This window comes from Passer montanus, unplaced genomic scaffold, assembly GCF_014805655.1.
Source record: "Passer montanus isolate IOZ18808 unplaced genomic scaffold, ASM1480565v1 scaffold25, whole genome shotgun sequence".
In the NCBI taxonomy this organism is placed as follows: Eukaryota; Metazoa; Chordata; class Aves; order Passeriformes; family Passeridae; genus Passer; species Passer montanus.
Genome location: NW_024367149.1, coordinates 2,919,242 through 2,946,376, shown reverse-complemented (window position 1 = coordinate 2,946,376; position 27,135 = coordinate 2,919,242). Strand labels below are relative to the sequence as shown.

General features: G+C 46.5%; 1 protein-coding gene across 4 annotated transcripts in view; it reads right to left on the bottom strand.

The window, feature by feature from the left end:
- RNF220 (ring finger protein 220) overlaps nucleotides 1-13,384 on the bottom strand; it is a 215,840-nt gene extending 202,456 nt beyond the window's left edge. For 2 of the 4 annotated variants that reach the window (XM_039711333.1, XM_039711336.1), the window contains exons 1-2: nucleotides 13,265-13,382; nucleotides 7,990-8,730 (exon numbers count right to left, since the gene is read on the bottom strand). In XM_039711333.1, coding sequence (XP_039567267.1) covers nucleotides 7,990-8,614 — 625 coding nt within the window. In that variant the 5' untranslated portion in view covers nucleotides 8,615-8,730; nucleotides 13,265-13,382. Of the gene's footprint in view, nucleotides 1-7,989; nucleotides 8,731-13,264 lie in introns of all 4 variants that reach the window. The other 2 variants (XM_039711335.1, XM_039711334.1) reach the window with 2 other exon arrangements.
- Nucleotides 13,385-27,135: the final 13,751 nt, after the last annotated feature.

Below are 27,135 nucleotides of genomic sequence, written 5' to 3'. Positions count from 1 at the left end.
CCTCACCCTGCCCAGGGCTGTGGCACTGCACATCTAGAAAGCACAACTGGTAACACTGAAGGATTGCACCCGAGAAAAGCTCATGTGCAAAAGCTCTTGGGTCCTTCTAAATTGAAAACTTAATGTGGTTGCTCTGGCAAGATATAGTTAAGATTCAGTGCTGCTGGGGGATACCAAGGACACAGATTCCAGCTCTTCCTTTTAGGGGTATCCAGAGACACTTGGTGGCTTCCTTTTCCCACTTCAGAGCAGCCCAGGATTCACAAGAAAAAGCACAAAACACATTCTTGCTCTGCAGTTCAGTGAGAAATCTGTTCTCAGCCTGAAGTTAGCAAAAAATGAACGTTTTAAAGCAATATTGATTAGAAACTATGTCCCAAGTGAGGAAAAATACGATGGAAGTGTCCCACACCTGAACTCCCCAAGCAGTTTTGCTTTCAGCAGGACTCCCTCCCATGTTAGGTGTGTTTAGGACAATAAATCTCTCCTTGATTTGCTCCTCCTCAGCATTGTTTTTTCCCCCTCTTCTGTTGCTCAGGCCACTGCTGCAATCCAAGACACCAACAAATGGTCAAAGGAGAGCAGAAAGTGATGGCTAAGAAGAACTCTCAGATTTTCATGACCACCCTCCTGTTTTTAAAAGACAGAGCAAAGATGAAATGGACAGATACAGACAGCACCAAACCCAGCAGCACTTTTTCAGCCAGAGCTTTTGTTGACTTGAGGGCTGGGTCAATCTGGCCATCAAATACCCAAAACCTGACTAACAGCAGGAAAATAATTCAGTTGTAAAAAAAACTGAATTCATGGTGATAAATTTGTCCCAAATGTCTGTCACCCGTGAGTTTCTATACTCAGGCCAGCAAAGCCAAGCAGGCAAACAGTGATGTTCATGAAAGGGGAGAACGACACATATACAGCTCACATGTGTAGATTTACAAAGGTGCACACGCCCTTTTTCAGAGGATGCTGTAAAGGAATCCGATCCTATATTAAATTTCCCAAATAGAAATCCATTCTTTCTGAAGAATTTAAATTGCTCTGCATAGCTGAAAAATGTCCTCAAAAGTCTCCAAATCTGCTATTCCACCCTGAAGAAGAGAGGTGAAACATTCACAGGCTATCAGGCACATTGACATGATAGAAGACCACCAGTGACATGAACCAGAGGATAAAAATCATCACAATTTGCTATCAATGGCTGCTTTTCTTGGAATACAGTATTAAAAGGAAACAACTTCATTCCCACTATGAATTTGCATTAGAAATCCATAATAAAAATAAAGCTTAATATTATACAAATGGGTACAGTTCTCTACAGTGCTCTTGATGCAGATTAAGGTTAGACAGATTTTAGATGACAGTTATTTACCTCAGTCTAGCACCATGTATGCACAAAAAGAATTTATTTTATAGCTGCAGATATTAGCCAGAAAAAAGAGATGAGAGGAAATCTTACAGTCTCACGTAAAATATAATTATGTCTGTTTTCTATTCCTTGGAAGGCAAACAAAGAGAAAAAAATGAATCTGCTGCTAGCATTTAATGGGAGTTGTCTAAATGATATCAAACAAATAACAACCAGCAGCAATTCACTAACACCTTCACTTCTATTTTTTTCATTGGGGAATTCCAGAAACATTAAGACCTTGTCGCCTTGAACACTTTCAGTCTTACAGAGCAGGATTGGGCCCATGCCTGAGCATGCCTCTCTCTTCCAAGACCTTCAAAATATCAAGGAAAGGAAAATAAATCACAGAGGCACTAATGCTTATTCTCTCCCTCCTGAAATGTTCGCCTTCCCCCCTGCTTCTCCCAATTCCTTATGCAATCACCACCAATCAACCAGGAAACTGTTGCTAACTCTCGAATTTTGCAAGTTAGCAAGTAAAATAATAAAACAATGTTTTAACTGTCAGAGATCCTGGCTCGCAAAGTGCACTTTGGTCATTTCCTTTAATAACTGTAGTTTAGTAGTAATGATTTATAATAGTTCATAATATTCTACTAACTGTACTATATTAATAATACTCATACTTTGCCCTTGCCTAGCGTCTTCTGTCAGAAGATATCAAAGCGGCAGGCTCTGCTGTGAGGGAGGTATCACTGCTCCCGCGTTAGGGATCGGGAAACCGTGACTCCAAGCCATGCCCGAGGTCAGGATTCCCGATCCCCGGCACAGCACGGCAGCCACCAAGTCTGCCTGCGCCTCTCCTGCCGCAATCCTCTGACAGCAGTCGGCTCTGATCGATGGGGCTGAAGATTTAATGTGATTCATTCCTTCTCGAAAAGCAAGGTTTGGCCGGCGGTTTGGGGGCCGTGGTTTTGATGGGAAATACTGAGAAAGGTGGGGGGGTTTCCCTGCAGTTGTACAATGAGTACTCTCCTGCCAGCATCCAGGCACACAGGGCAAAAGAGGAGCGATAAACATTTACTGCGTGCGTGCCCATCTCTCCGGCGGGAGATGGATAAATATAACATTTCTGTGTCGCTCAGCACTCCGAAGACAGTGGCTACACCAGCTCCCGGGGAGTCCAAAAAGGAAAACAGGGGGCACGAGGCATCTGTGGCCTGGCAGAGATGACATGAAGGCTGGCCGGATGGCAGTGGCTGCACGGGGAAACATTTTGGAGGAAAAAAACAGCCCCAGCCCTCCCCCTCAAACGATCAATTAAAAGCCATCCTTCTGCCGAGAGCGGGCGAGGACAGCAAATGAGGGCTGCGAGGAGCAGCGCCCGGCCGGGCTCTGCATGACAATTGATGGGAAGGGGAGGCAGCCCTATCCCTCCTCTCACCATGGTGATTAGGTATTCCGAGTGCGCCAGAGAGCCCCAAATAACAGAAAGAGAAATATAAACTGGAGACCGGCAGATCCAAGGGAGGCCAGATGGCCCCGCAGCCGGCAGGGGCTGCTCCCATCCAGCCCTTCCCCACTTTTAACTGTTCAAACATTTCTTTATCCCGACAAGACAATTAAGCCCAACAGCACGGAAAGGAGTCTCGGCAACAGTTTGCAGAGGGAGAGGGAAGGTTGCTGCCAGAAAAGCAGGAAAAGGAGGTGACTGCTGCGTGCTCCAAGACCTCCATGCAGCACACTTTACTCCACAAGGATGGTGTGTATTTGGTGGAGCAACAGGGATGGATGCATGGCCGTCATCCCTGCCACGGCCCATCTGCCTGCCCAGCCCTTCCAAAATTCCACTGTTGCTTCTTCACTCCTACATCACACAGGGCACTGCACGGCAGAAAGAAACATTCCACTTGATTTATTTCATTATTTCACAAGCGGAGTTAAACTTGCGGTTTCCCATGATTGTGGCGGAATATGATTAGCAACAAAGCATCACTTCACATAAGACCCCAAATTTTACCAGCCTCGGAAGTGGTGCATCCCAGAGGGAAGAGTTGTGAGCAATGGATGTGTGGACATGTGCATTCCCTCTCCAATCCATTGTTCCGCCACAAAAAGAGGAAAACCTTCTTCTCCCCAGCACATGTACATAGACACACAGAGCTCTCTGCACAGGTCATAACACAAATCCCAACACAGGTCTGAGCAGGTGGGTGGCTGCACAGACAGCCCTCGATCTGATTTCCAGAGCACCACATTATTCAGGAATTCATGCTGTGGTCATCATAGCCCTGACGTCCATCACCTGAAGTGCAATTTACATTTGATCAATAACAAACCAGTTGTTTCAAAAGGAAAACTAACTCCATGCTAGAGATGTTCTTTAAAAACCCAAAGTGTAACAAAGATCTCACAAATACATCACACAACTTCTCCTGCAGACAAGAAATCAGTTGCAGCACAAACTAACGTAAAATATGATTATCAAAAAGAATAATAATCAAAATTATGCTAATATAATCACTCCTGCTACCCTCAGCAGGCACAAGGGATGAGCAAGGATCCCAGCCTGCTCCCAACTCAAATGTTCATCTCCTGGGCACAGCAGGAGCTGGGCAAGGGCTACCAGCAGGAGCAGGGAAACTGAGACTTGGAGAGCCAGACTCTGGCCAGAGGATGGAAACTGAATCAGTGGCCAGGATGTAGAAGATCACCTTCACACCACTAGTCGCAGACAACACGTGATGGAGACCTAGCAGCAGACAGTAATGGGAAACCATCTCCTGTGGTCCCAGGGAGGCTGGGGGCACGGGCTGCCCCGCAGGGCTGGCAGAGGTCTCTGCTCTGACAAGGTCCAGCTCTTTGCCAGGAGGTCCCAGCTTTGGCACCAACCTCTGCCTGTCACTGTGGGAAAGCAATGCCACAGGAACTGGGTACTATGATTGAAGGACACTGAGACAGGTTTTATTAGAAGTAAAAAAACAGGAATCTTTTTTTTTCTCCTCTGATTTTAAAACAGGGCTATAGATCTCTTTTGCAGAAAGGAACATGCCATTTATTTCCACTCCTTCTAGGAATCTCAATTATTGTACGCTTATTAAAGCAAACCCATAAAATATGTCTTCCAGTGCCTTTAACACATGCTTTACAAGAAGCTCCTAAACTCTAACAAATGGCATTATTTTTCTCAGTAAGCACCTAAGGGAATGAGCCCATCCAGTACAAGGTATGCCTGCATCTCCCTGGAAAGGTTCCACTTTTCCACATGTTCCCTGTATACTCCATCACTATGGATGTCCTGAATCCTCGCATTTTACAGCAAGAGACAATTTACCTAAATGCAGACATCTCAGCCCAATTTTCTGATTAACAGAGAGTGCAGTCCCACACAAAAGCAGCCCAAAGATGTCCCTTTGTGGGATGCAGGGTATGGGTCTAAGCACCATCCTGTTTTAAAAGTAAGGAAAGGTTTTTGCAAAGGCTGAGCAACTTCTGCTGCATGAACATATCTCTTACAGGGCTAGGTGCCAATCTGGAATACTCTGGAACATATCACAAATAATTTTACTGAATTCTGTGAATTTCTTCCACCGGTGAAAGCAGACTGAAACTTTCCTCCCATGCTGCAGAGGACTAAATAAGCACCTTCCAAACACTCCTTGACGTGCAAATGTCTCACTTTGATTCTTGTTTTCTTGCAAAGTCTTCCAAGCAAAAATCTATTTTTCAGGGAAACTAAAACTCAGTGATTACATTTTATTAAAAAAAAAAGAAAGAAAGAAAGAAAAGGGGGGGACGGAGTTTCTCTAGAAAATCACCATTTAAGATATGAGGTGAAACAAATATTTTAATGATCTATTTAAGAAAGGCTCCTGTACAGTGGAACAGAAGACCACACAGGGCAATAATAGTAATTCAGCTTCCATGTAACACAAACCCTTTCAGCAATCTGAAAAATACACCAAACAGTGAAGCTCTGCAAACCTGAAAAGCACCCATTAGACATGGGAAGGTGTTGGTGATCTAAGAAAATTTTACAATTTTTCCTTGCAGTTGTAGAAAAGCCTCATTACATTTTTACCTTGAAGGTACAGCCACCTACCTGCTCCATAAGGAGCACAAGTAGGCAGCTTTTACAGAGGGTTATATACAACAGTTACACAGGGAATCCACAAAACTCCTCAGAGATAACAAACCCCTAAAGTACACATTTCTACAGAAACTTCAAAAATATATCTGCAAATGCTAATGCAAAAGAGGATCACCATTCTTATCTGCAAATTGCGATCTCTCAAATTCTTCACTTCAGAAGTTTCTCTTTTCTGATGGCCACCATCAAAGACCATCAGGATCCTCTAAAAGCTCCACAGCTTGCTCTCAGCCTTCAGCAAATGCACCCATATGTGTGTGTGCACACACCAAATAATCTTGCTGTCTTAATGGAGCGAAGTTTCCATTATGCAGCATCTACATGTGATGGGAATATGATACAGAGCCAACAGACATATTTAGTGTACATCATCCTGGTAGTTACAGAAAAATTTTAATGTTGATGAAGTATCAGGGATGTTGCATTTGCTCTGCTCTACCGTGCAGAAAAGCATCTTAAAGAAATTTAACATGATAACAAAAACAATACAATAAAACACCTTCCACTTCTGCCCAAGTTTTCCAAGCTGCCTGCAAAGTTTTTATTCCTCTTCCTTTCCCTGGCAAGTCCCCTGCCACGGCACTGGCACTCGGTGTCAACCTGCCTGTGTCTGTGCAAAGCCCTGTCTGCTCCCAGAAGGAGCGGACCCGCGTTCGGCACACGCTCTTGGCAAAGGCAAGGCACGGCGATGGATGTGATGCGTCTGTCTGTCCACAGCTGTGCTCCATGTGGTGTAATTCATTTAACAGATTTACTTCTTTAAATGGGGTATCTGACAGGATTTTGCCAGCAAGATCCATAGCAGCTGATGCGCTCTAAATTCATTTAGCCAGCGGACCCTCTCCTCGGCCGCTATCTCTCGGAGTACTCTTTTGAGCAAGCTTCATTTTCCCAGCCAGGTTATATCGATAAGGGAAAGAGCATCAACAAAGATGTCTCTAAGCCTTGCCATCTCACCTGCCTCCCCCATGGATAATTATATTACCAGCTTCCACACATCCACATGCGCTCCCACCTACAGCCACTTTTCCTATGGACCCAAAAGGAGAGAGAGGAGATTCTGAACAATGAAAGGAGCTTACAGCACAAAAAGTAGCACGGTCGGGGGTGGATCAGAAGGAGAAGGGGGAGAGACACGAGAGATCACACCGGTACTGCAAGAAATACACGGCTCCTGCCATCAGCGGGAATTGTCCTACCCTCGCAAACGCCGACAATAAAAGACACACTTGCAGCATATTTCAAAACCAAGGAGCGATGGATTTAAAAGGCAGGTTGATTTTATGATGACTTTTATTGAAAAGGTACGCTGGGTTTAGGCAGATGTCTTTTAGCGCCGGTAAGTTAGCACAGTGCCTAATTCAAGGAGACAGCCTGAGGAAGCAGCGCCGACAGGGGAGAGAGAGCCACAATGTCTCTATTACTCTCCTTGGTATCATAAAGGGGAGAAGAAAAATCACATCTGAAAGGGAGAGGAAGCAACGGTGCAGCAGGTTTTTGTTTAAAAGAAAAAAGTAATAATAAAAACAACAACAATAATAAAATTGTTTTCTATTAATAAAATTCAGCAGAACAAAGGAGCCCATGTGAAAAGCAAACCACTCACTCCTTGATTACATGTCTGGGTTTACAGGAAAACTCTAATCATAAGTTAGTGCTCTTCCTTGGGGTACCACATTCTGTTGTCCCCAGACCACTCCCCATCGTGGGTCACCTCCCAGCTCTGCAAACCTGGAAGCCTGCCATTCATGAAGGACAGCTCTGCCCCTCTGTGTAGGCAACTCCACAAGGGACAAAGTGATGGGGGAACAAGGAGTTACAGTCATGAACAAGTGCACCAGGTTCCTTCAGTCCAATAACTGGCCTGTGAAAGAGCATATCACGTTTCAACGGGCACCAAAATGGGGAAACACTCAGAGAAAGCACATGATGCCACAACTTATTGAATTGTAAAAACAATTTGTATTTGTCTTAAAGAAGGAGATCAGTGGCCAACAATATTCTAAAGTTATCAGAGAAAAAGGTACTTTTGTCCTAAGCTGAGGCATGAATTGTGACGGTCGGTAATGCATTTGCTCTAAAAATGGTGTGCATGAAGAAAAGGTCAGAAAGAAACACCTGAAGAAGAAGGGGGCACATGCTTGCTGCCAGCTTTGGGAAAGTTCCAAACAGCTGCATCCCTGTTTACATATATACATGTACCAGCACCTACAGCCTCACAGTGGTGAGCTGGACAGCTTTCTGCAAGGTCAACATCACCTCTCCAGCTATGTGCTGGAAGGCGAGTTTCCTTCAAGAGCACTTCACCTTAAAATCTGTCAATATCCTTTTGGAAGAACAAGGCAATATTGCATGGCTGAGCTCAGCAGGCAGGAAAGGCTGCTTTGCCTCTGCCTCCAGCAAGTCTCACAGCACTGCGGGGCAATCACCTGTTGCGTATCTCAACAAGGCACAATTAAAGAACCACCAAGTCAACAGAGGTACTTACATCTGTCACTTCGGTCTTCGGGACTGGATGAGGTCTCACGGTCAGAAATGAGGCCAGACACAGCAAATATCTTCTTCCCTGTATCATCAACTTTGAGGGAGCCAGGGGAGCTGGAGGGGAGCTGGGTGCCAAACTCGTACTCCTTCCCATCAGTGTCCGAGAAGCGCAGATGGGGTGAGTCAGTGTCGTGGCAGTTCTTCAGGCGCTTGGCCGGCGTAAAGGCTGACTGGTAGCTCTCCCGGTCTTCAGTGGATGCAAAGGGGCGGAAAGCCCCGACGCCGCTGTGGTTCAACATGCTGATCGGGGTGCAGTCCAGGTTGGGGGGTGCAAACTGGGGGTGAAGGTGAAGCAAGGATGGAGGAAAGTCACGGTTTGCAAACGCTCCCGGCACCCCGCCTTGGCGGTGATACATGGAGGCAAAAGTATATGAGCCATTGGTAAAGGGAATGTGCACGTCCTTATCTGCTGACACAGGGACCCCAAAAGGCCTCGGCTGCTGGCAGGGAATGGAAGCATCACGGCTGGCTTCGGCAGTGGAGGCGAGAACCATCAGTGCTGGGGAGGCCAGTGGGTTGGGGAGATAGGGTGAGTTCTCCATCTTGAATGCTGCCCGGTGTAAGTCCATCGGAGTCTCTTTCCTCAGCAGGATCACAAGCCGAACGATCTTCCCCGGAAGGAAAGCAAAGCGATGCCTAGGAATGGAGCGGGGAAAATTACTGGAGCATCATCACCCTTTGAACACTGCAAGGAAACAGAAAGGGAAAGAAAACACAACCAATTAGGTTTCTGCACTCATTTCTCTGGATGCTCCAGCAGCAGAGTGGCCACATGTGTTACAAGCCACCGGCCGGAGATGCGCCACTGTTCTCATTCAAGAAAATCAATAGACAACTTCACACACTAGTGGAGTCAGCCCTGGCCCTCTAGGTTAAAGGGTATCATCCACTGCAGATGAATGAAAGGCAAACCAAACATAATAACATGCAGATTTAATAATGCACTAATAAAAAAATATTCAGTCTAAAATTAACACAGTAACTCCAAATTATGAGTGGAATTTTATATGGCAAGTGGCACGTATACATAACAGCAATAAACTTAAGAAAATCCCCACATACACACACACTGCCATTTGCTTGGGGGTTGGGGGTGCAGAACCATAAAAATATCCATTGTACACGGTTACCCAAATCAGACAGCACACACGGTTATAACTGTACGCGATGCTTGAGACGTACGTAAGTGACAGGTATTTTCTCTCACTCTCACAGTACATACGGGTAGATGTGTGCTTGCACACACAGTACTCGATGATACCATCATACATATGTATGCACACCACTGGAATGTAGGAATGTGGCTGTCCCAGTGCGTCTGTGTAACACACAAACAGCCACGTGTGCACACGCGGTCCCTGAGAGCCAAAGGAGAAGAGACTTCCCCAGTAAAATGCCTGGCGTCTCTGACAATATTTAAAATCATAATGGGTGCTTCTGCCATCTGATCTCCGCAAGCGTCTGCCTTTCGGGTCGGGGACAAGAGAGGATGGATCAGTAATTTTAGTTCCTAATGCACTCACTCTTAAGTAGATTTGTAAACTGCCCTGGATGTGCCATTAACATTTAGAGGAAAATGTTAACAAAATTTCTGCCTCACATCTTGCTGAGCCTCCCAGGTTGGCTGAACCACCCACCCAGCCACGACCCCCTCCCAGGGTGAAAGAAGGGAAAATCCTTCTTTCTCTATCTCCCCCAGTTCGCAGTGCCTTTTTGTGTTGTTATTTTCCCCCCAATCAATCTCATGCCTTTTCTTTTAAGCTTCCGCCGCCTGCCATTCAGGCCCCACAACCCAGCTTAAAATACAAGGACTGTAACTTTGAAACAATATACTAGCCGCTGGAGCTCAAAGGGCCAGAAAAATCATATAATAATAAAAAGCTGTTACAAATTGTGCCTCTTAAATCCAGAGGGTCAAACATCTCAAATAAAACTTAGTGAAAGAGTGTCTCCCTAATGGAGTGCCTTTTGTACTCCATGAATGAGGGAGCCTAGGTTAACAAAGTGTATGAAATCCAGTCTGGGGCTTTAATGCAGTTCAGTGATAGCATTTCCTCTCTCCCATCCTGTACCAGCCGCTCCACTGACTGTTATGAATTGTGAAGATGAGTGGACATCATCTCTCTGCTTCCTCATTTGGCACTCATCCTTACAGACATCATTGCTAAATTACCAGATTATGTATCTCGCATTAACGGATTTGCTCTCTTCCAAATTTTAAATAACTTTCTCGTTGAGTTCTTGCCACAGACAGAGAGGGGGAGAGGAAGACTGAGGGATGCCAAGGGCAGCCTGGTCAGCACTGCAGTCCTGGGTACACTTGCTCTGCTGCTTCACATGAGACTGATCAAAATCTGGAGGTCAGAAAACTGCAGCCACTGGCAAATTCAGAGTTTTGGGGGGCTTATATTTCCATGAAAATATAAATATGTAGATACATATACACACACACACACACACACACACACAACTGTATGTTCAAAGAGATGCATGCAAATAAGCCACTGTTCTCAGAAATAAACGATCATTCACATGGAAGCAAAACTGAGCAATCACAGAAAAACACAGATTTCCAGGGGGAAAAAAAAGGCAACCACCTCTGCCTGCTTTTCTATTTTTACTTGTGCTTTCACACCATTACGTTAAATGTATTTCATAAATTAGTAATCTGGCCGCAACACTTGACACTCCTGTAGGATACTGTGAATCACTATGGCCGTTTATTCGTTTGCAAACTTCATTACACCAGGAATAAATCAACACATTACAATATCTCAGCCGGCCAAATTTAATTTTTTTTCAGCTCCCACTTCCTTTTTCGTTCTCTCCTGCTCCCTTCTCGCCCAGCACCTCCCCACCCCCCAGCAACACAGGCAGATTAGGCTGCGGTGGACCAGTCATTATGAAAATCTATCGTTAATACACTCCTAATGTCAAAATGTCATAGGTTTAAATACAGAACCCAAAAATAAGAAAACTAACTGACCTCCTTAATTAAAAAAATATGGATTGCAGGGTAATCAGCTGGAGGGAACATTTGGGTGCTGGGAAGGCAGTGGGCACAGGTGGAGTGAGGAGCTGCTACTTTTCTGCCTCTATGCTGATTTTTTTTAATTTAGCACCTCGTGCAAATCCAGATTAAAATAACTCCAGCTATTGATCTGAGCAGTGGAATTGACATTAATTTTAGTTCACTTCTCACTTTGCAAAGGGATCAATAGGAAGTAATAACAGCTGACATCCCCGCTGAAAGGAGGAGAAAAGACGGGCTAGAGACAGAAATCGAAAAGCAACCAAATAAATCAGCAGCTACTTTTCCACGGCATCAGACAAACTCCAAACAGATTGCAAAAAGTCTTTGTTGAATTAACTAAACAAGAAGTAGAGGGAGGGAGGGTGGAGATCAATCTAGGAAGCTGTATAAACTGTCTACCAAGTATGAAGGTTAGATGGACATACTGAAAACTAACTCTGATTTTTTTAGTGGTTTTTTTTTTTAATGGCTACCTATATGCATACTTATTGGCTCTTAGAGCTACCCTGTTTGAGGCGTACACAAATTACCTGTGTAGTCGTGTATGTTCCTAATAACGAGGCTAAACATGCCACGACCCAGGCAAATTGTATCAAGAGCCTTTAGCTCTGAACCATAAAAAAAAATCACCAAGAAACAAGAAGTAATCAGTTCTCTCTGGCTTAGTTTTGAATCCTCTGCTTACAAAGGTTGTAGCATGGTGCTGCATAAGTTAAAAGGAAAGTGTGATAAAAGTAGGAGAAGCCATGACAGAGCTGCATTTATCAGGCATCACAAACACCCACCAAGTGGAGAAAACAGCGGTGACCACTGGTTATAAGTGTAAAACCCACTTGCTAATCAGCCTGCAAAGAAACGCGCTCATATGCAAGCACATGCACACCCCGTACACAGCCACCAGATCTGCAAATCTTTTACTAAATGTTACTCAGAGTTCCTATTACTAAATCACCTCTCTGCTATCGATTAAAATAAATAAAACACACCACTCTGGTTTCTACAACAGGTTGCATTTTTGTGGTCTCTCAACCATTTCCAAATGCCAGAGATTAAAGTAATGGGGCAAATTAACGTCTTTTTCCCTCCAGGAAAAAAAAAAAAAGTTTTCTTGGGGAAAAAAAATTAATTAACAAGCTATATGGGAGGAAAAAAGATTAAAACATTAGGAAATCCAGGAAAATTGATGATGCATGTAAATTAGGAAATACCCAGAAAAAAAATCCCAGTATCCATTTACATTAAAAAGTTTTTCCCCATAAATGTCAAGTAGGAATTTAGAAATATGCTCTGCGCAGAAAAGCCAAAGATTATAAAACAAAATAATGCCAGCTGTTTGGGGATTTAAGTGCTCAAATGGATTATATATTTGAACCAAACTGGATTTCCTAATAATAAATAAAACAAATGCAAGCTAGAAAGCCAACAAAGGAGGGCTCTCATCACTGGATTAAGATACAAAGGAAAAACAGTTAATTTTTTTTTCCAACGCGTGAAATATGCCAACTGCAGCCTCACACCCGGACAGCTGCCGTGGAAACCGGTTTAAGGGGGAAAGGAAAAAAATTAGGAGCGCAGTGAGCGGAGGAGGCGGCGGCGGGGCCGGGCGGAGCGGCCCCGGTCCCGGTCCCGGTCCCGGCCCTGGACTGCGCCCCGCTTCTGTTCGGCTACAAACTTCTCCTTCAAAAATTACAGAGGAAAAAAAATTAACCCCCTTTTTGTTTTAATTTAATGTGGGGGGTTTTTTTAGAAAAAAACCCGCGGGGTAAAGCCCCCGGGCCTGGAGGGCGCTCCCGCGGCGGCGGCTGCCGGAGGGAGGAAGCGCCGGGGGCTTGGGAAGAGGAAAACAGAGAAAGCAGGAAAAAAAAATCCCAACCCACAGCCTACCCGTGGGTTTGCTGCCGCTTCGCCCCCGGCCCGCATTCCCGGCCCCGCTCCCGATTTGGCGAAATCCGAACGAAAACCGCGGGCGGCGGCGCTCCGGGGAAGCCCCGCTCCGCCGGGCAGCGCGGGCGGCGGGCGCGCCCCGGCCCGGGCACCGCTCACGGCCCCTCACGGCCCCCGCGGGCGGCCAAGCGGGCTGGCACCCGCCCGCCGCCCCCCGTTTTCCTCTCCCGCCCGAGGAGAGTGTTCAATAAACCCAAATAAAATAAAATCCGTCGGGGGTGAGCCCCGGGCTGGAGCCTACCAACATCGCCAAGCCCCGCCGCTCCGCGCTGCCCGCCGGCCCCTTAAACAGGTGTTTGGTGGGGCCGGGGCTGAGGGACCGGCCCGGCCCGGTTCAGTTCGGCACGGCTCGGCTCGGCTCGGCTCGCTCCCGCCCGGCCCCGCGGGTCCCGCCGGGAAGCGGCGATCGGGACGCAGCCGGGGCCGCTCCTCTCCTGCCGCTCGGGAATTGTTCGCTCCCGGGGAGGGCAGCGGGAGGGGGCACCGCCAGCCCTGTCCGTACAGCCCGCTAAGTCGCCTTTCCCCCCCTCCGCTTTTTCTTCCTTTTCAAAACCCGAGTTACAAAGATCATCAAACGCGAAGATGCCCAGAGTTGTTTGGATTTATTGCAACAATCACTTACCATACACATTTCCTGTGTGGAAGGATAAGCATTCAATACAACTCTTTAAGTAGACAGTTCCTAATGATTTCATTGTGGTCAACCAGATGGTTTTTATGTATTTAGATCTGAAGGTGAAGAATTATTTTCCATGCTTCCAACCTATTTACAGACTTCCCTGGTCTAGAGCTGGGGTTGTTGGTTAAAAGAAAGAAAATCCTGCAATTTCTCGATCGCATCGCTGGATGATCCAGAAAGTTTTCTAAAGAACCTAAAGCAAAAACAGGGATAATTCCTTTCACCTCTTCTGGCTTTCCAAGCTACGCCATTCATATGTGGAGTAATTTTAGCTCATTCGTTGAATAACGCTGCCAATTTAAACCGCCTCTCTACCTTTGTTTTATCTGCAATAATAAAACCAGAACAATACCGCATGTGAGATCCAGGCACTTGGTTCCTACCTGGAAGCAGCCAGGGGCAAGGGCGGCAATCTTTTAGAGATGAAGGACCCGAAGAGGGGCGAGGATGTTGGACAAACTTCAGCCGCGTCCAAAATTAAGCTAAGTGCGACTTAACAACGAGTAGTCAAAAAAAATATTATCGGTCTTTGAGCGGGGATCGCGCATTTTGGGGACGGCTTAAAAGTAAAGTTCACCCGGGGACTGCGCGATCGCAAAAATGAAAGCTTCGCAGTAAATAAAATGACTGTCTGGGCAGTGTTGCTTGAACGCACGGAAACCCTGGAGGGTGTTTTGGGTTTTGGTTGGTTTTTGTATTTTATATTTTTTTCTCCCCGATACTTTTATTGCAAAATAAAATACTAAGTTTGTATATTTTAAAGGGAAAACCTCCCCCACAAACAAACAACAACAACAAAAAAATCCCAAACCAACAAACCCCTGGGTGGGTGCGTGGATCTGTTTATTTCCTTTGAAAAAAGTTTTTGTTTTGCAGCTGCTGTGAAATGAAATTGTCGCTGCCCAGAGCGACCTCGGAGAGAGCGAGCGCCGGGAGCAGCGGAGGGAGGCGAGGAAATAACTGCCCGGCTTGCCCCACCGAAAAATACGGAAGAAAAAAAAAAAAAAAAAGAAAAAAAAGAGTTTAAAAAATGCTATCTATTTGGGAGCGAGGGATCCGTGCCGGTCTCCGGGTCCGGCCGGGCTCCCCCTGGCCGTGCGCGGTCCCCAGCCGGGCAGCCGCGGCGGTCCCCGGCACCTGATCCCCCTGGTGGCTACCGGTCCCCCTCGGAAAGCCACCGGGGGGGGAGGATCCGGGCAGCTCGGGGCTCGCCGAGGGTGCGGGGGGGGCCCCCTTTTATCTGCCTTTCCCCTCGGCATTACCATGCCGATCCCCACCCACCCGGCCCTCCCCACCCGCGGCCGGCGCGGCTCCCTGCCGCCGCCGAGCTGCCCGGCTTCCCCGGCGCTGGGGAGGGAGAAGGAGGAAGAGGGAAAGGGCGCGGGGGCTGGGATGGAGGCAGGAGCGGGGGGGGGAGTTGAAACTTGCCCTGCAAAGTTTGCGTGTGGCCGGGCGGGCGCGGCGGCCGGTACTCACGGTGCGGCTGGCGGCGGGCGCTGCGCGGAGCCGGCGGCGTGCGGGGAGCGGGGCAGTCCCGGGCGAGCTGGCCCCGCTGCCCGCCCGCCGCTCGCATGTAGCAGCGCGGGAGGCGGCGGGGGTGCGAGGGAAGGAGCAGTGCTGCCTCTCAGTGCCGGCTCTCATCAGTGAATGAGCCTCCACTCTCCGAGGGGCTCCCGCCGCACACACACACGCACACACGCGCGCACACACACACACACGCACACATGCACTCTCACACACGCGGAGCCGGGCTGAGCACTGCATACATTAGGGCACTCGGGCAGTATGGGAAATGCAGTCCAGGACCGGCGCCCACCCGCCGGCTGCCCGCCAGCCGTGGTCCCCGGAGTTGCCCAAACGGAGCGTCGGGGGCTGCTCCTCTCCCAGGGGCGCCGCTTCTCCTCCCAGCCCCGCCGTGCTGGCTTCGCCCACCCGCCTGGCATCGGTCACATTTTCCACCGTGCAGCTCCCTCCCAAATTGCAGCGGGACGCTGCTGGGCCCCCCGGGCGGCAGCTTGCCCGCTTCGGGCAGCCCCCTACCCTCCCGGCCCTGAGGCGGCCGACGCCCCTCGGGATGCCCATGGGGACGCAGCCTTCCCTCACGTACCCTGCGGCATCTTCTGGCATGGGATGGGCATGATTTCCAGGCGTGGGCATCATCCCCAAACTTGCCTTAGCCGCGGCAGAGCCGGAGAGCAAATTAGGGACTTAACACTCCCAGTGTTTCCCAACTGCGGCACGCACGCACGGCACTCACACTGCTATTTTAATGTTTCCTGGATGCACGTCGCAGCTCTGCACAAACCCTTCTGCACACACGCTCCACCTCGGCCACAGGCAACTTCCCTGCCAATCCTAGGAGTGTCCCGTGCAAAAACTGCCTGCAATAGGAAAGGGAAGAGCCAGTTTTAGATGGAGACTCAAAAGAAACACTTGTCTTCTTGTTTTTTGTGAAGTACACCAAACATTGAACCAAGAGACTTACTTATTTTTCTCAAGAGCAAAATGTTTTGTGTTTTTTCTTCAATTGCTAAATAATTCCGTGTTGTTCTTAAAAATAGCATGGGCAGCATTTTATGGCTCTTCTCTAACTCCACACTGGCATTCTCAAAATACGATTGTGCTATGTGACATACACTGAAAAAAGAAGTCCTCTCTGTCAGCATCAGCAATCACTTGGGCTGTATTCTGTGTATGACAGCAAGAGGGATCACATGCTTGTGTCATCCAACAACTTGTGTGTAAGCAGTGACTCACCACTAAAGTATATGGGCAGGCTTTACCTGTTAGTCCAGGATCACTGGATGTACCAGCCCCTATAAAAATGTCCACAGGCACAACACGAAGCGTGTCCTCAGTCCTTGACTGACTGCAGATCGTGATGGTTTGCTTCTTGCTGCACTGAAACTCACCCATCTTTCCTGCAGCATTTCAGAGACAGGTCTAATACAGAGTGCTTGCATGGCTTTTGAATTATAAAATCTTTGGAAATGTTAATAATAATAATAATAATAATAATAACAACAACAATAAGCCACTTCCTTATTTTCACTCTTAAATTTCAAAATAAAACAATGTGCATTTTGAGCTTCTGAACTCAGGAAGAAAGCACCTGGGTGAAGTAGCTTCATGTACTTTCTTGACACAACCACCAGAAGCCCTGTTCCCTGCTCTCACCTGCAGCTCAGCCGCTCAGAGGCTGATGACACCCACCAAAAAGATCCTGCTTCTCTTCAAGGCATCTGCTCCACTGCTGCTTTCCTGCACACCATGTGCAAGAGCAGGGAGGATGGCAAAGCAGGCAGCAAGAGCTTCTCCTATGGATCAGCCATGGCACAATGGTAAACGTGGGCTCACATTCCAGAACTCCTTTTCTGCTTTGTGTAAAAACTGGCATTTGGATAGTCCCGGTTAGAATCTCTCACAAATTGGAGCAAGCATTATTGTACATGTATTTTGCTCATCAAGAACACCTTGTAGTTACGCTCTGATTGACCAAAGTCACAATTTCTTTTGGAATGGTGATTTCAAACACCTCTCTGGGAACAGCTACCCCACAGGTTATGCATAAAGATATGTCTCAACACCTGAGTCCTGCCATCGTGTCTGGAGACCCTGAATTGGTTGGCACCACACACATTTCCAAGGCACTCATCCTGCAGTGTGCTTTCTCCAAAAGCATCAACAGTTCAGGATTTCAGTAAATATTCCACAGGGTAGTGTAGATGAACCACATTTTAAATAACATCAGAGTTTGACACACTTCAGGAAGCCACATTAAAAACCATCCCTTATCTCCCAGGGATCCTGCAGAAAACATTCAGTCACAGCCCAGCTTGTGCTACAGCTTCACCATCAAAATTACAGAATTCCAGAGGAAAGAAAGTGCTCTTATTATAAATCAGTATTTTCAGTACTTACAACATCATGAAAAATGATCCTTCAGATTTAAACTTCTTTCTTTTGTTCTTAGCCAAAAAGCAATTTTTTTTACTCTTTCAGTTTCTTAGTATGGAAAAAGGGATCTGAATCCTGCACCAGTGTCCAATTTATGCTAGCTGAGCACCAAGCTCCGTGTTCTGAGGCTTGGAAAAAAGAGGCAGCTTTATTTAACTTTATGTTACTGCATCATCACACACAAACTTAATACAGCTTGGATTCAGGGAACAAATCTGGCATTTAGCTAGCTTCTGTGAGCAATGTCTTCAGAGGAAAATAAGAAGATACACTCAAGTTATTTATATTTGTAATTACCATTAATCTGTATTACTAATGAGGATTTTGATCCTGAAAATGGATCCATAAACATGGACTCCTGCACCACTATGGAGCTGTGATATGCACAGAGGCCCATAGGAAAATTTTCCACTGAAATATATATGCTACACTGATTATTTGGACCTTAAAATAACTTTGAACATCTGATTTAACTTTTACTGTATTGCTCATCTCTAAGAGTAATAGGGTACACCTCCAGTTGTGGGGTTTTTTTCACTTAATATTAAAACAAAATTTGAGGCTATCACAGTGCTGTCCCTTCCCATTGCAAACACTGTTCTAAATACTGAAGTCTAAATTAATATATACAATCCTGAAGCTACAGGGCTGATTGGATGCACTTAACTTTATGCATACAGATTTCAATAGGATTACTAATAATACATAAGTCAAGTACACATGTAAATTCCACCGTGAACAGTGCCTTGACTAGAAGTCTGCTGTATTCTTACAGTACCAATGTGCACTCTTAAAACAAGAGACCCCCTCACCCACCATTATCTCCTCTAGCTGCTACTGTATAAAATGAGATTGCGAAATGTGATAAGCTGAAGCAGCAATGCAGAAAGCAACAGGCAGACTGTGTTGCATGTCCACCTGCAGCACACTGGGGTCCTGTGACAGGGGGTCGCATCTGTTGGGAGCTGCCCTGCTGTGTGCCCCATTCGGTCCCCCAGAAAGTGACACCCCAAGAAGGTGCTGAAATTCTCCAGTTATGGAACCACGTCCTGAAGCCACTGGCACCATCACCACCTGCAGCTAGACCCAGACCCTTCCTTGCCTCCCTTCATCCGCAGTATGGGTGGAAGGTGGAAAGAGGAATTACTTAAACTAATTAAAACGAAACTTTTCCTGGCAATTAGTGCCGGCGGCGGCAGTCGCTCCCGGCGGGGGTGGGTGGCTGGCTGCCGTGTGTAATGTCCATGCCCTCTGCTGGCTACAGCCAGCGCGTCTCAGCTGCGTGCCACCGCCACCCTGCCACCGCGGCCACCCCGGCAGGAGCTGCTGGCCGGGGCTGCCGGTGCCAGAAGTCCCTGCTGTCCAAATGATTTTATCCCCTGGTTTTGTCAGAGCTGTGGCCCTGGTTTAAGCATCCCTAAGCTGGTGGCTACGCTCCAGGAGGACAGGAGCTTGGAGGCTCTGCAGTTAGCCATATCTCACTCTGATGCTATTAGCAAGGACATCTGAGAAGAAGATTGACCTATGAGTTTGGGAGCATTATTCTGGTCTTAGCAGCTGATCTGGGCTTTACTCTAGTGGTTGGTGTAAGGATTGTCCCAGAGCTCAGGAGAGCTAATATGGGATCTCTTCATCTTCTGAGCCATCTGTGGCTGCCCTCTGCCAGAGCCCTCTCTCTTCATAGGAAGAATCTGGCAAAGGCAGGGCTGAAATCATCCTATCTGCCAGAAGATTGAAATGTGGAGCTGGCGCACTCTCAGTGACTAGTCCTCCCAGAATGAGAAAACAGTCCTTTAAATGACTTGTTGACTCACATGACTAGTAGTAAGAAAATTTTCTTCAGCCTACAAAAATTTTCTATGTCTGAGAGATAAACTAATTTTCTTCTTCTTAATCATCATCATCATCATCACCCTGGTCATTATCAGCCTCACTATCATCACCATCACCTAGGTCTCTTCCAAAGTCTGCTGACTAACACAGAAGAGCCTCTTGGGTTTGCTTTTCATAACACACTGCAAGATCCCAGCATAATTTTAAACATTGCTCACCACCGAATCTCTACAGCAGAATGGAGACCACGCCTGGGATTTTGCAAACAAGTACTATGTGTTCTTTATATATCATTGTCCTGCAGTATCATTTCCTATACAACCTTCCCCTTGGAAAATTCCTTCTCCAAAAAAAAGAGGCTGTACAATGGATGGCAGATGTTGAACAAATAACTGTATCAAGTGTTTTAGGAAGACTGCTCTTATGTGAACATCAACCATATTATCATTTCTACAGCTGAAGCCTAACACAGCTAGAGCCCTAAAAGAGGCTCTTCTGGGACATGGGCTCTTGAGGAAAGTTCTCTCCAAAACTCTGGCAGCCACAGTGTGTGATTTGAGCACATGCATGCAGCAACACCCTTTTCTATCAACTGTTTCTAAAATTTGATTACAGCACTGGACACTTGTTTTCTGTACAAGCATCCACTCTTTTTTTCAGGGCTTTTTTTAATCCCTCTCTGAGCAATATCCTGTTGCTAGGAGTTCCACAGGCTAATGGTGTGGAAAAATATTTCCCTGTGAGAAGAGCTACACCTGTCCAACCCCCCTTCTGTGCACCATCCATCACGCTGACAGCATAGGTAACTTGCCCGGGATCATGTCAAAGCGTGAAATAGCTATAAAGGCAACGCATATGTGTTTGTCATTTTTATCATTAGTGGGATCAAGCAAAACTAAGGCAGAGCTATTGAACTGTGCCACAGAAGCCAGGGGAAGCTGGAGCCATGTCCGAGAGCAGTTCAGAGTGGTGGCTCCTGCTTTGGCCCACAGAAGGTGCACGGGGTGAGCAACACTTTGATCTTCTTATTTATTTGTGTTTGATGTGCCTGTAATGCAGAAAAAATGTTGGGTTTGTTTTTGGGGCCCAAACAAGCTGCATAGCCTGGGGCAGGGGAGCACTACCTCCACAGCCTGGACCCGTGGCTCCAGGCTCCTCCTCCCTTCCCAGTTCAGTGGGAAACCCAATTCAGCCGAGGATGGGAAAAAATACCCACCTCCCCTTTTAGCCAGGCAAGCAAACCTGAGCAGGACAGATCTAGTGAGCTTTTAAGGCAGCTCTCTGGTGTGATTAGTTAGAGCTTAACATGAGATAAAATCAATTGGAAACTTGTGTGAGTTAGGGCTGCTCTCATCAGTCAGAGTTTGCAGCAGCCAAGTGCAGCATGATTGTTATTAATATCTACTACAGATGTATAAGCTGAAATGGGGCTTTACAGTAAAAAGGAAGACAAGTTGCTCCTTCCGAAGAACACACAGATTGTGCATGTAATTCAGGGCCATGATGAGCACCCTGCACATGTGTAGTGGTGGGAACTGCCTGTTCTTAGGAGAAAATACACGGATGTCTTATATGCATGTGCATTTTCTCATGATACTGCATAACAGACAAAGATGTTGTTTAGGAGTTTAAAGTGCTGAGTATTACGATGTTTGTGGTCCATCCCAGGAGCTGCATTAGATGTGAGGCAGCCCACACACCATTGGTGACTTCAATCCTATGCTTTGTGCCTGCCTTCTTTCAAAGGAAAAATGTTTTCTGCCAATGCAGTAAGTAATTCTGTACGAGGCTGGACCTCAGCATCAGCTGTAGTGCTCACTACTGTGACTGCTGTGATAATTCCCATGCTGTCACATGAATGGGATTGCACCATAAACTCACACACCTTAGCCGTGCTGATGGCCAAGCCTACATAATGGCCCAATGCATTGGTGCTAATGATCCAGTGTTTATGGTGGCCCACAGCACCGTTGTCATGCCAACGAGATGGTATTCCTCTCTAGAAAAAATAATAATAACCAAATAAATAAATACTTTCTTTCTCTAGACTGATCTGTCTGTTTAATAGGAGTTGGGGATTAAAGCTGAAGGGAGAAAAATCCCAGCTGAAATACAAACCAGTCTCTGTTCAGATGGGAGCAGAGCAAAACGTCTTTCTCCCTCTCCATCCCCTCTGTGCTGTGCAGAACACCCTGTGCAAAGCTTCCTCTCCAGCAAAGCAAAATCCTCCTGTGGCAGGATGGGGGAGCAGAATTTCTGCCTAACCAATCTCTCCCATGTTTGGAGAGATTGGTTAGGAATTTGGGTCAGGCTTGGGACTTCCATGCTGAACTGCCCTATCCTGGTCCCATGGCAGTGTGGCCCCAGCAGGCACACGGCACGAGGAAAGCCTATCCCTATGGCTGCCACGCTGCCCACGAGCACCCAACCTGCCTAACCTGCCTTGCACTCTGTCCCTGCACACGTGGTGCCCCAGCAGAGCTCGGGCTGAGGCACCCGTCGGGGTACTCTCAGTAGGAGGATGATGATGCTACAGACCCAACCGAGCGTCGTTCCTCGGAGTCATCCCTGCCCTCTCTGGGAGGCTTATGTGCTTCAGAGCTTCAGCTCTTCCTTACCTCAGTCACCAAACCTGGCTCCAGAGCCCATTTTCACAATCTCGTAGTAAAATTTTGGATTTTTTTTTTTAATTTGATACAGAAATAAACTCCTGCTGCTGAATTCCAGGACTTGGTGCCTGGCTGCCACTATTCCTCTCCCAGGAAATTACCCATCTTCCTCTGAGAAATATCTATCTTCTTTCTACCAGTCTTTCTCACAAGTCACTTCTCACATGCATTTCCTATTCTGTTTTCTTGCCCCTCTCTTGTCCTTTAATCCAGCTCACATTACTCTAGCAGTAAATTATTTAAAGCAGGCAAATACGTGCAACAAGCCAGCTTTCTGTCTGACATGAGCCTGTTCAGAAACTGATACACTCGAAATTTCTTTATCTTGGCCCAGCTTCATCTTGAGCTAGCCTTTTCCACCATCCAGTTCAAATGCCTCATATCCCACCACACAGTCCCAGTGCCCTACAAATCACGGCCCTTCAGATTCCTGCCTTGATTGTTGGAGGAACAAACACCTTATTGCTTCCTCAGTTTTCCTGCAGACTCAACCCCTCCATGGGATCAATAAGGTAGAACTTACTGTAATTCAGAAAATTATTCAGATAACAAGAATAGTTTGAATTTTAAGAGCAAATAACGGCAAATAAACTTGGAAGAGGCACAAGCCCTTACAGCACAGGTTGGACCAGCAGCTGCCGTGAAGAGGAAACTGGCATAGGGAATGTCTTGTAGAGTTTCTTGCCTCTGGCACCAGGGGTAAGAAGACATGGATTAGTTGAGCTCTAGGTCTGGTCCATCTCCACACCTGCATTTTTGACTGTAGTCAACATTCAAAAATGTGATGGCAACACCCCAAACTGGGCATCTCACAGCTTCTCCTGCCTTCACCTGCACTCACCATGTCAGCCACTTTCCTTTGTTAGCAGTGAGACAGTGAGTTTGTTAAGGCAAATGCCCAAATTCCCAGGTGCCTGCAATGCTTCATGTATATCCAGTCAGGCTGCATGTAGTAATTTATCCCTGTTGCATGTGAAATATGTGAAAGGTCACTTCTTCCAGTCCTGTGTTCTAGGCTGGTTTTCAGGAGACTCCTTTGCTTCCACCCTTCTAGCCACCCATGCACAGCACTGTTCTCCCTCCACAGGCTGTGACAGTGAGAGATAATGGGAAAGTTTGACCAAGGGGTGTTAAACAGACCTGACAATTTGTATGCTCTTGCAGGAAATCTTGAACTTCAGTAGCATCTGGGTCTTTCTCCCAGTTATGTTCTTGAAGCTGTCACGTTTGAATTGTCCTGGAGATGTTCAGTGTCTCTCTCTTATGTCTTCAGAGCGTGTGGGTGGTTGACCCTGTTGAGTAATGTCATCCCATTAGACAGAAACACATGTTCATTGAGATAAGGATGAGCTGTCTCCCATAAGGTTTGGAATAAGATCTCAGCTGGTCTTTCTGTTACACATCCAACTGGCATGATTCTTCTCTCCACTGAAATCCTGCAGGGATATATTTCAGTGGGCTAATTATAAATTCCTTCTGTCTTGCAATAGCTGGATACAGCATGCCTGGTGGCATGAACCTCCCCTCCTTCATTCGTGTTGTGCACCTCTCTTGCTGCAGGCAAAAGTAATTTCCCCAGCCTGGAAATGTGATTTAATTTGACCTTGTTCACACAGGTTCTGCATCTTTTACGTTCCCACCCCCAATGATAAAACAGGATCAGAGGAAATTGCAATGATTCACAGTGATGCTCTGCCTCAGCCTCCAATTCTTCTTGTTCCTTCCTCTCACTGCCATCTCTGCTCTGCCTACCCATTACAGCTACAGGGTACTTCTGACTGTAGGTGGAGGATGTAAGAAGGATGTAAAGATGTGAAACCACATGCTTGTGTCATATCTCCCCTGCCAGGAGAGGCAAATTACGTGTCCTTCCTTATGAGACATTTCAAGAGTAAAAGGAAAAGAAATGGAGAGTGAGAATGAAGAGGGAATATTAGCAGAAACAAGGGGAGTGCTCTAGCACTCTGTTTGTCAACTGTTTCTGTAGCAGATCCTTACTTGCAGTCCCTGGATCCACTCCTTCAGCCATCCTCTGCCTGTCCCAAGGCTGCTGTGCTAAACTGCACAGTTCTACTCTCCAGTGGCTGCTGTCCCCAGTCTCCCCACTTACTCTCCCTTGAGATGGTAAGAATAAATTGTCCAACTTAAATACCTCAGCCCTGGACTCCTAGTGGTCCTGTTTAGAGGAACACCCACGTGCTCCCCCTGTGCAGGTTCAGAAGGTCTTGTTTGTGGGATTCTCTCTCCCCTGTCTGGTATTTGATGCTCAGCAGTGAGATGTAATGGTGAGCTTCTCCAGAAGACAATCTCTCTAGCTGTACCAGAGGAGTGTTAATAATACACTTGCTACTTTGCAGAATCCCAAAGCATACAAGCTGGTTGGAGAGGCACATGCTGGCTGTGCAGGGACTGCCTCTACCAGTAAACTTGGGGACAGCAAGCCTTTTTACACCAGGTCACAGAAGCTGTAAGCCATGACAAGAAACTGGCTATCCAAAGCAATAAGCTGCTGAGCATTAGGGAAGCATGCTTACAGGATTTTTCCAGTAATAGGGATGGCATCAATTGTCAGCAAAGCAGACAATCTGGCTGCATGTGTCATTCAGGCTTGTTAATGCTCACCTGCTGGTTTCCCTTTTGTGCTGAACTGTTACCAGAGTCCTGGGAAACCTGCTGGGTCCAGTGCCAAATTGTGTGGATTCTTTCCCTCCAAATGCAGATTTTTGTCTCATTTTAGGTGTGTAGGACTGCTATTCTTCCAGGAAGTTTCTGAAGGGGATGAGAGATGTTTGAGATCCTTTAAGAGATCAGGGCTATATTTAATATTGCAGTAGCTTTATCTAGAGAAGCTCATACTGGCTCTTTCTGTTTATACCTCACTTCAGCAATTCACATAAATGGATTATGGTCTAAACAGTTAATTTCTAACTAGGTTAATTTCCCTAGCTTGTAGTGGGGTATCTTGGGCCATACAGGAAGGACCGCAAATGGTCTCTAAACTGCTGGTAGCTGCAAGTGTTGAATATTGTGCTTTTGCACTAAGAAGAGACTGGGAAGGGGCAGGGTGGAGGAGAAGGAGGGTTATGTGCTCTCATCAGCACTCTGTGAAGCTGGGAAACAGCTGTCAGAGCTGGACACTACAGTGGGTAAAGGACAAAGCACTCGCATGTTTTGCGCCCAGTTGGTACAGACTGATAAAGAGTAGGAGGATTTTGACCTGGACTGAGTTCCTCCAGGGTGCAGACCCTGAGAACCCAAAGGTTCAATTCTAAGCATGTGGTGGGTTGCCTGGATGTTGGTGGGCTGACCAGTGAATCAGTCCAGGGGATGTAGCATTTTTGTTGCTCTCCATCATCTCAACCAAAGCAAGATGCCTTGCTCCATGGAGCCACCAAAATGATGGCTTGTACCTCTCACATGAAGTAAAAGGTCCACAGAGAGCAGCCTGGTCTAAAAACCCACAGACTGACTTTAATAAGTGGCAGTAGGTGTTCATTCCCAGTGAACTGGATGTTTGCAGGGCACAGTGCAAGACTCAGTGAGATCCAAGCACTGCCCACTGCCAAATAATGCTGTTATTTAATAGTGAGTAAAAGACTCATATAAGCCATCCATGGTTTCTATTAATTTTTTGCTATCCACCCCAGGCAGCTTGTGTGAGGCTGAGTAAGCCACTTTTGGCTCACTTTCACCCTCTTCTGTGGTGAGGAGTTTGCCTCCAACCCTGATCTTCAAGCAGGGATGAGCATGCTGATGCTCCTTCCATCCTCTCACAGTCTCGTGTCTATTTAAACTGTAATGTTTTAGGAGCAGGTACATTAACCCTCATCTGGATTAGCATTGCTCTAATGTAAATAATATTAGTTACATTATAGATGTTTCTGTAATTAGAGTTCCTGTTTCTATAGGCATTTAAACACCCTGTCTCCTCATTTGACAGTTATGTTGTTTGATTTGTGTTCTCCTGATGTGAAGATCAGTACAGAAACCCTTTTATCTCTTCTGATGAGCAGGTTTAGACTATGATTGGATTTGATTTTTTAGAACTGTGTGTAGGGAGGAGCCCACAGATACCAGGTATGATGTGTGTAAGGTGGGATACAGCCACGGAATTTAAATGGAGGTTAAATAACATGGCAAGAAGTAGGACTTTAATCAGTAGGGTTTTTTCAAGGAGCATGAGGTAAAGACAAACCTTTTCAAAAGGAGGGGGTGAAAAAAGAGCTGGCCTAGTTGGCAAACCCTTGGAAAAATTGGCCTCCCTGTCTCCATTTGCCTTCATTTTAAGTGAGACACAACAGCATTTGCTGGTACTCTGAGGGAAGCCCACTCATGAAAAGGTTTACCAGAGATGATTTTATCAGAGATGCTTGCCTCGGCAGATGGCTGTATGCTTTAAATTTAAACAGAGAGACATAAATAGTAGAAAAGAAAAGAGGGTAATAAGAAAAATATTAAACTGCCCAGTGCAAATCCTTGGGGAACTTCTATTGCAATAACTGACCTCCCATATAGCACCATTTATTTCATACACTGGCAGCTTTATAGGTGCTTGTACAGCTACAGACGAACACCAATTTGCCAGTGCAGTTTGTTTTGATAACTGTTGTTTTCAATAAATCTATATTAAAATCAAAGGGAAAATTAAATAGACTGAAGTCGGTGGCACTAGAGATAAGGTAGCACATTACTACACTGGCCTCTTCAGCTGGAGGAGCTTTCCCTGCCATCCAGTGTGGGTCACAGGTGTGACAGATTTCAGTGGTCTCAGCTGTGCTTTCTGATGGCAGCCAGTGTGAGTGAGAATTCTGGAGGGGGAAAGGAATTTTGATATTTCCAAGGTCGGTTACTTTCAGGGCTGTAACAAAGGAGGAGGCTGGGGGAGGATGCACCATTCACTCTCACAGGCTCTTTCTCTTGGGTTTCAAAGGAAAATTGCAAGCACACAGGTCAAGGTCTGCAGCCTTTGAACTC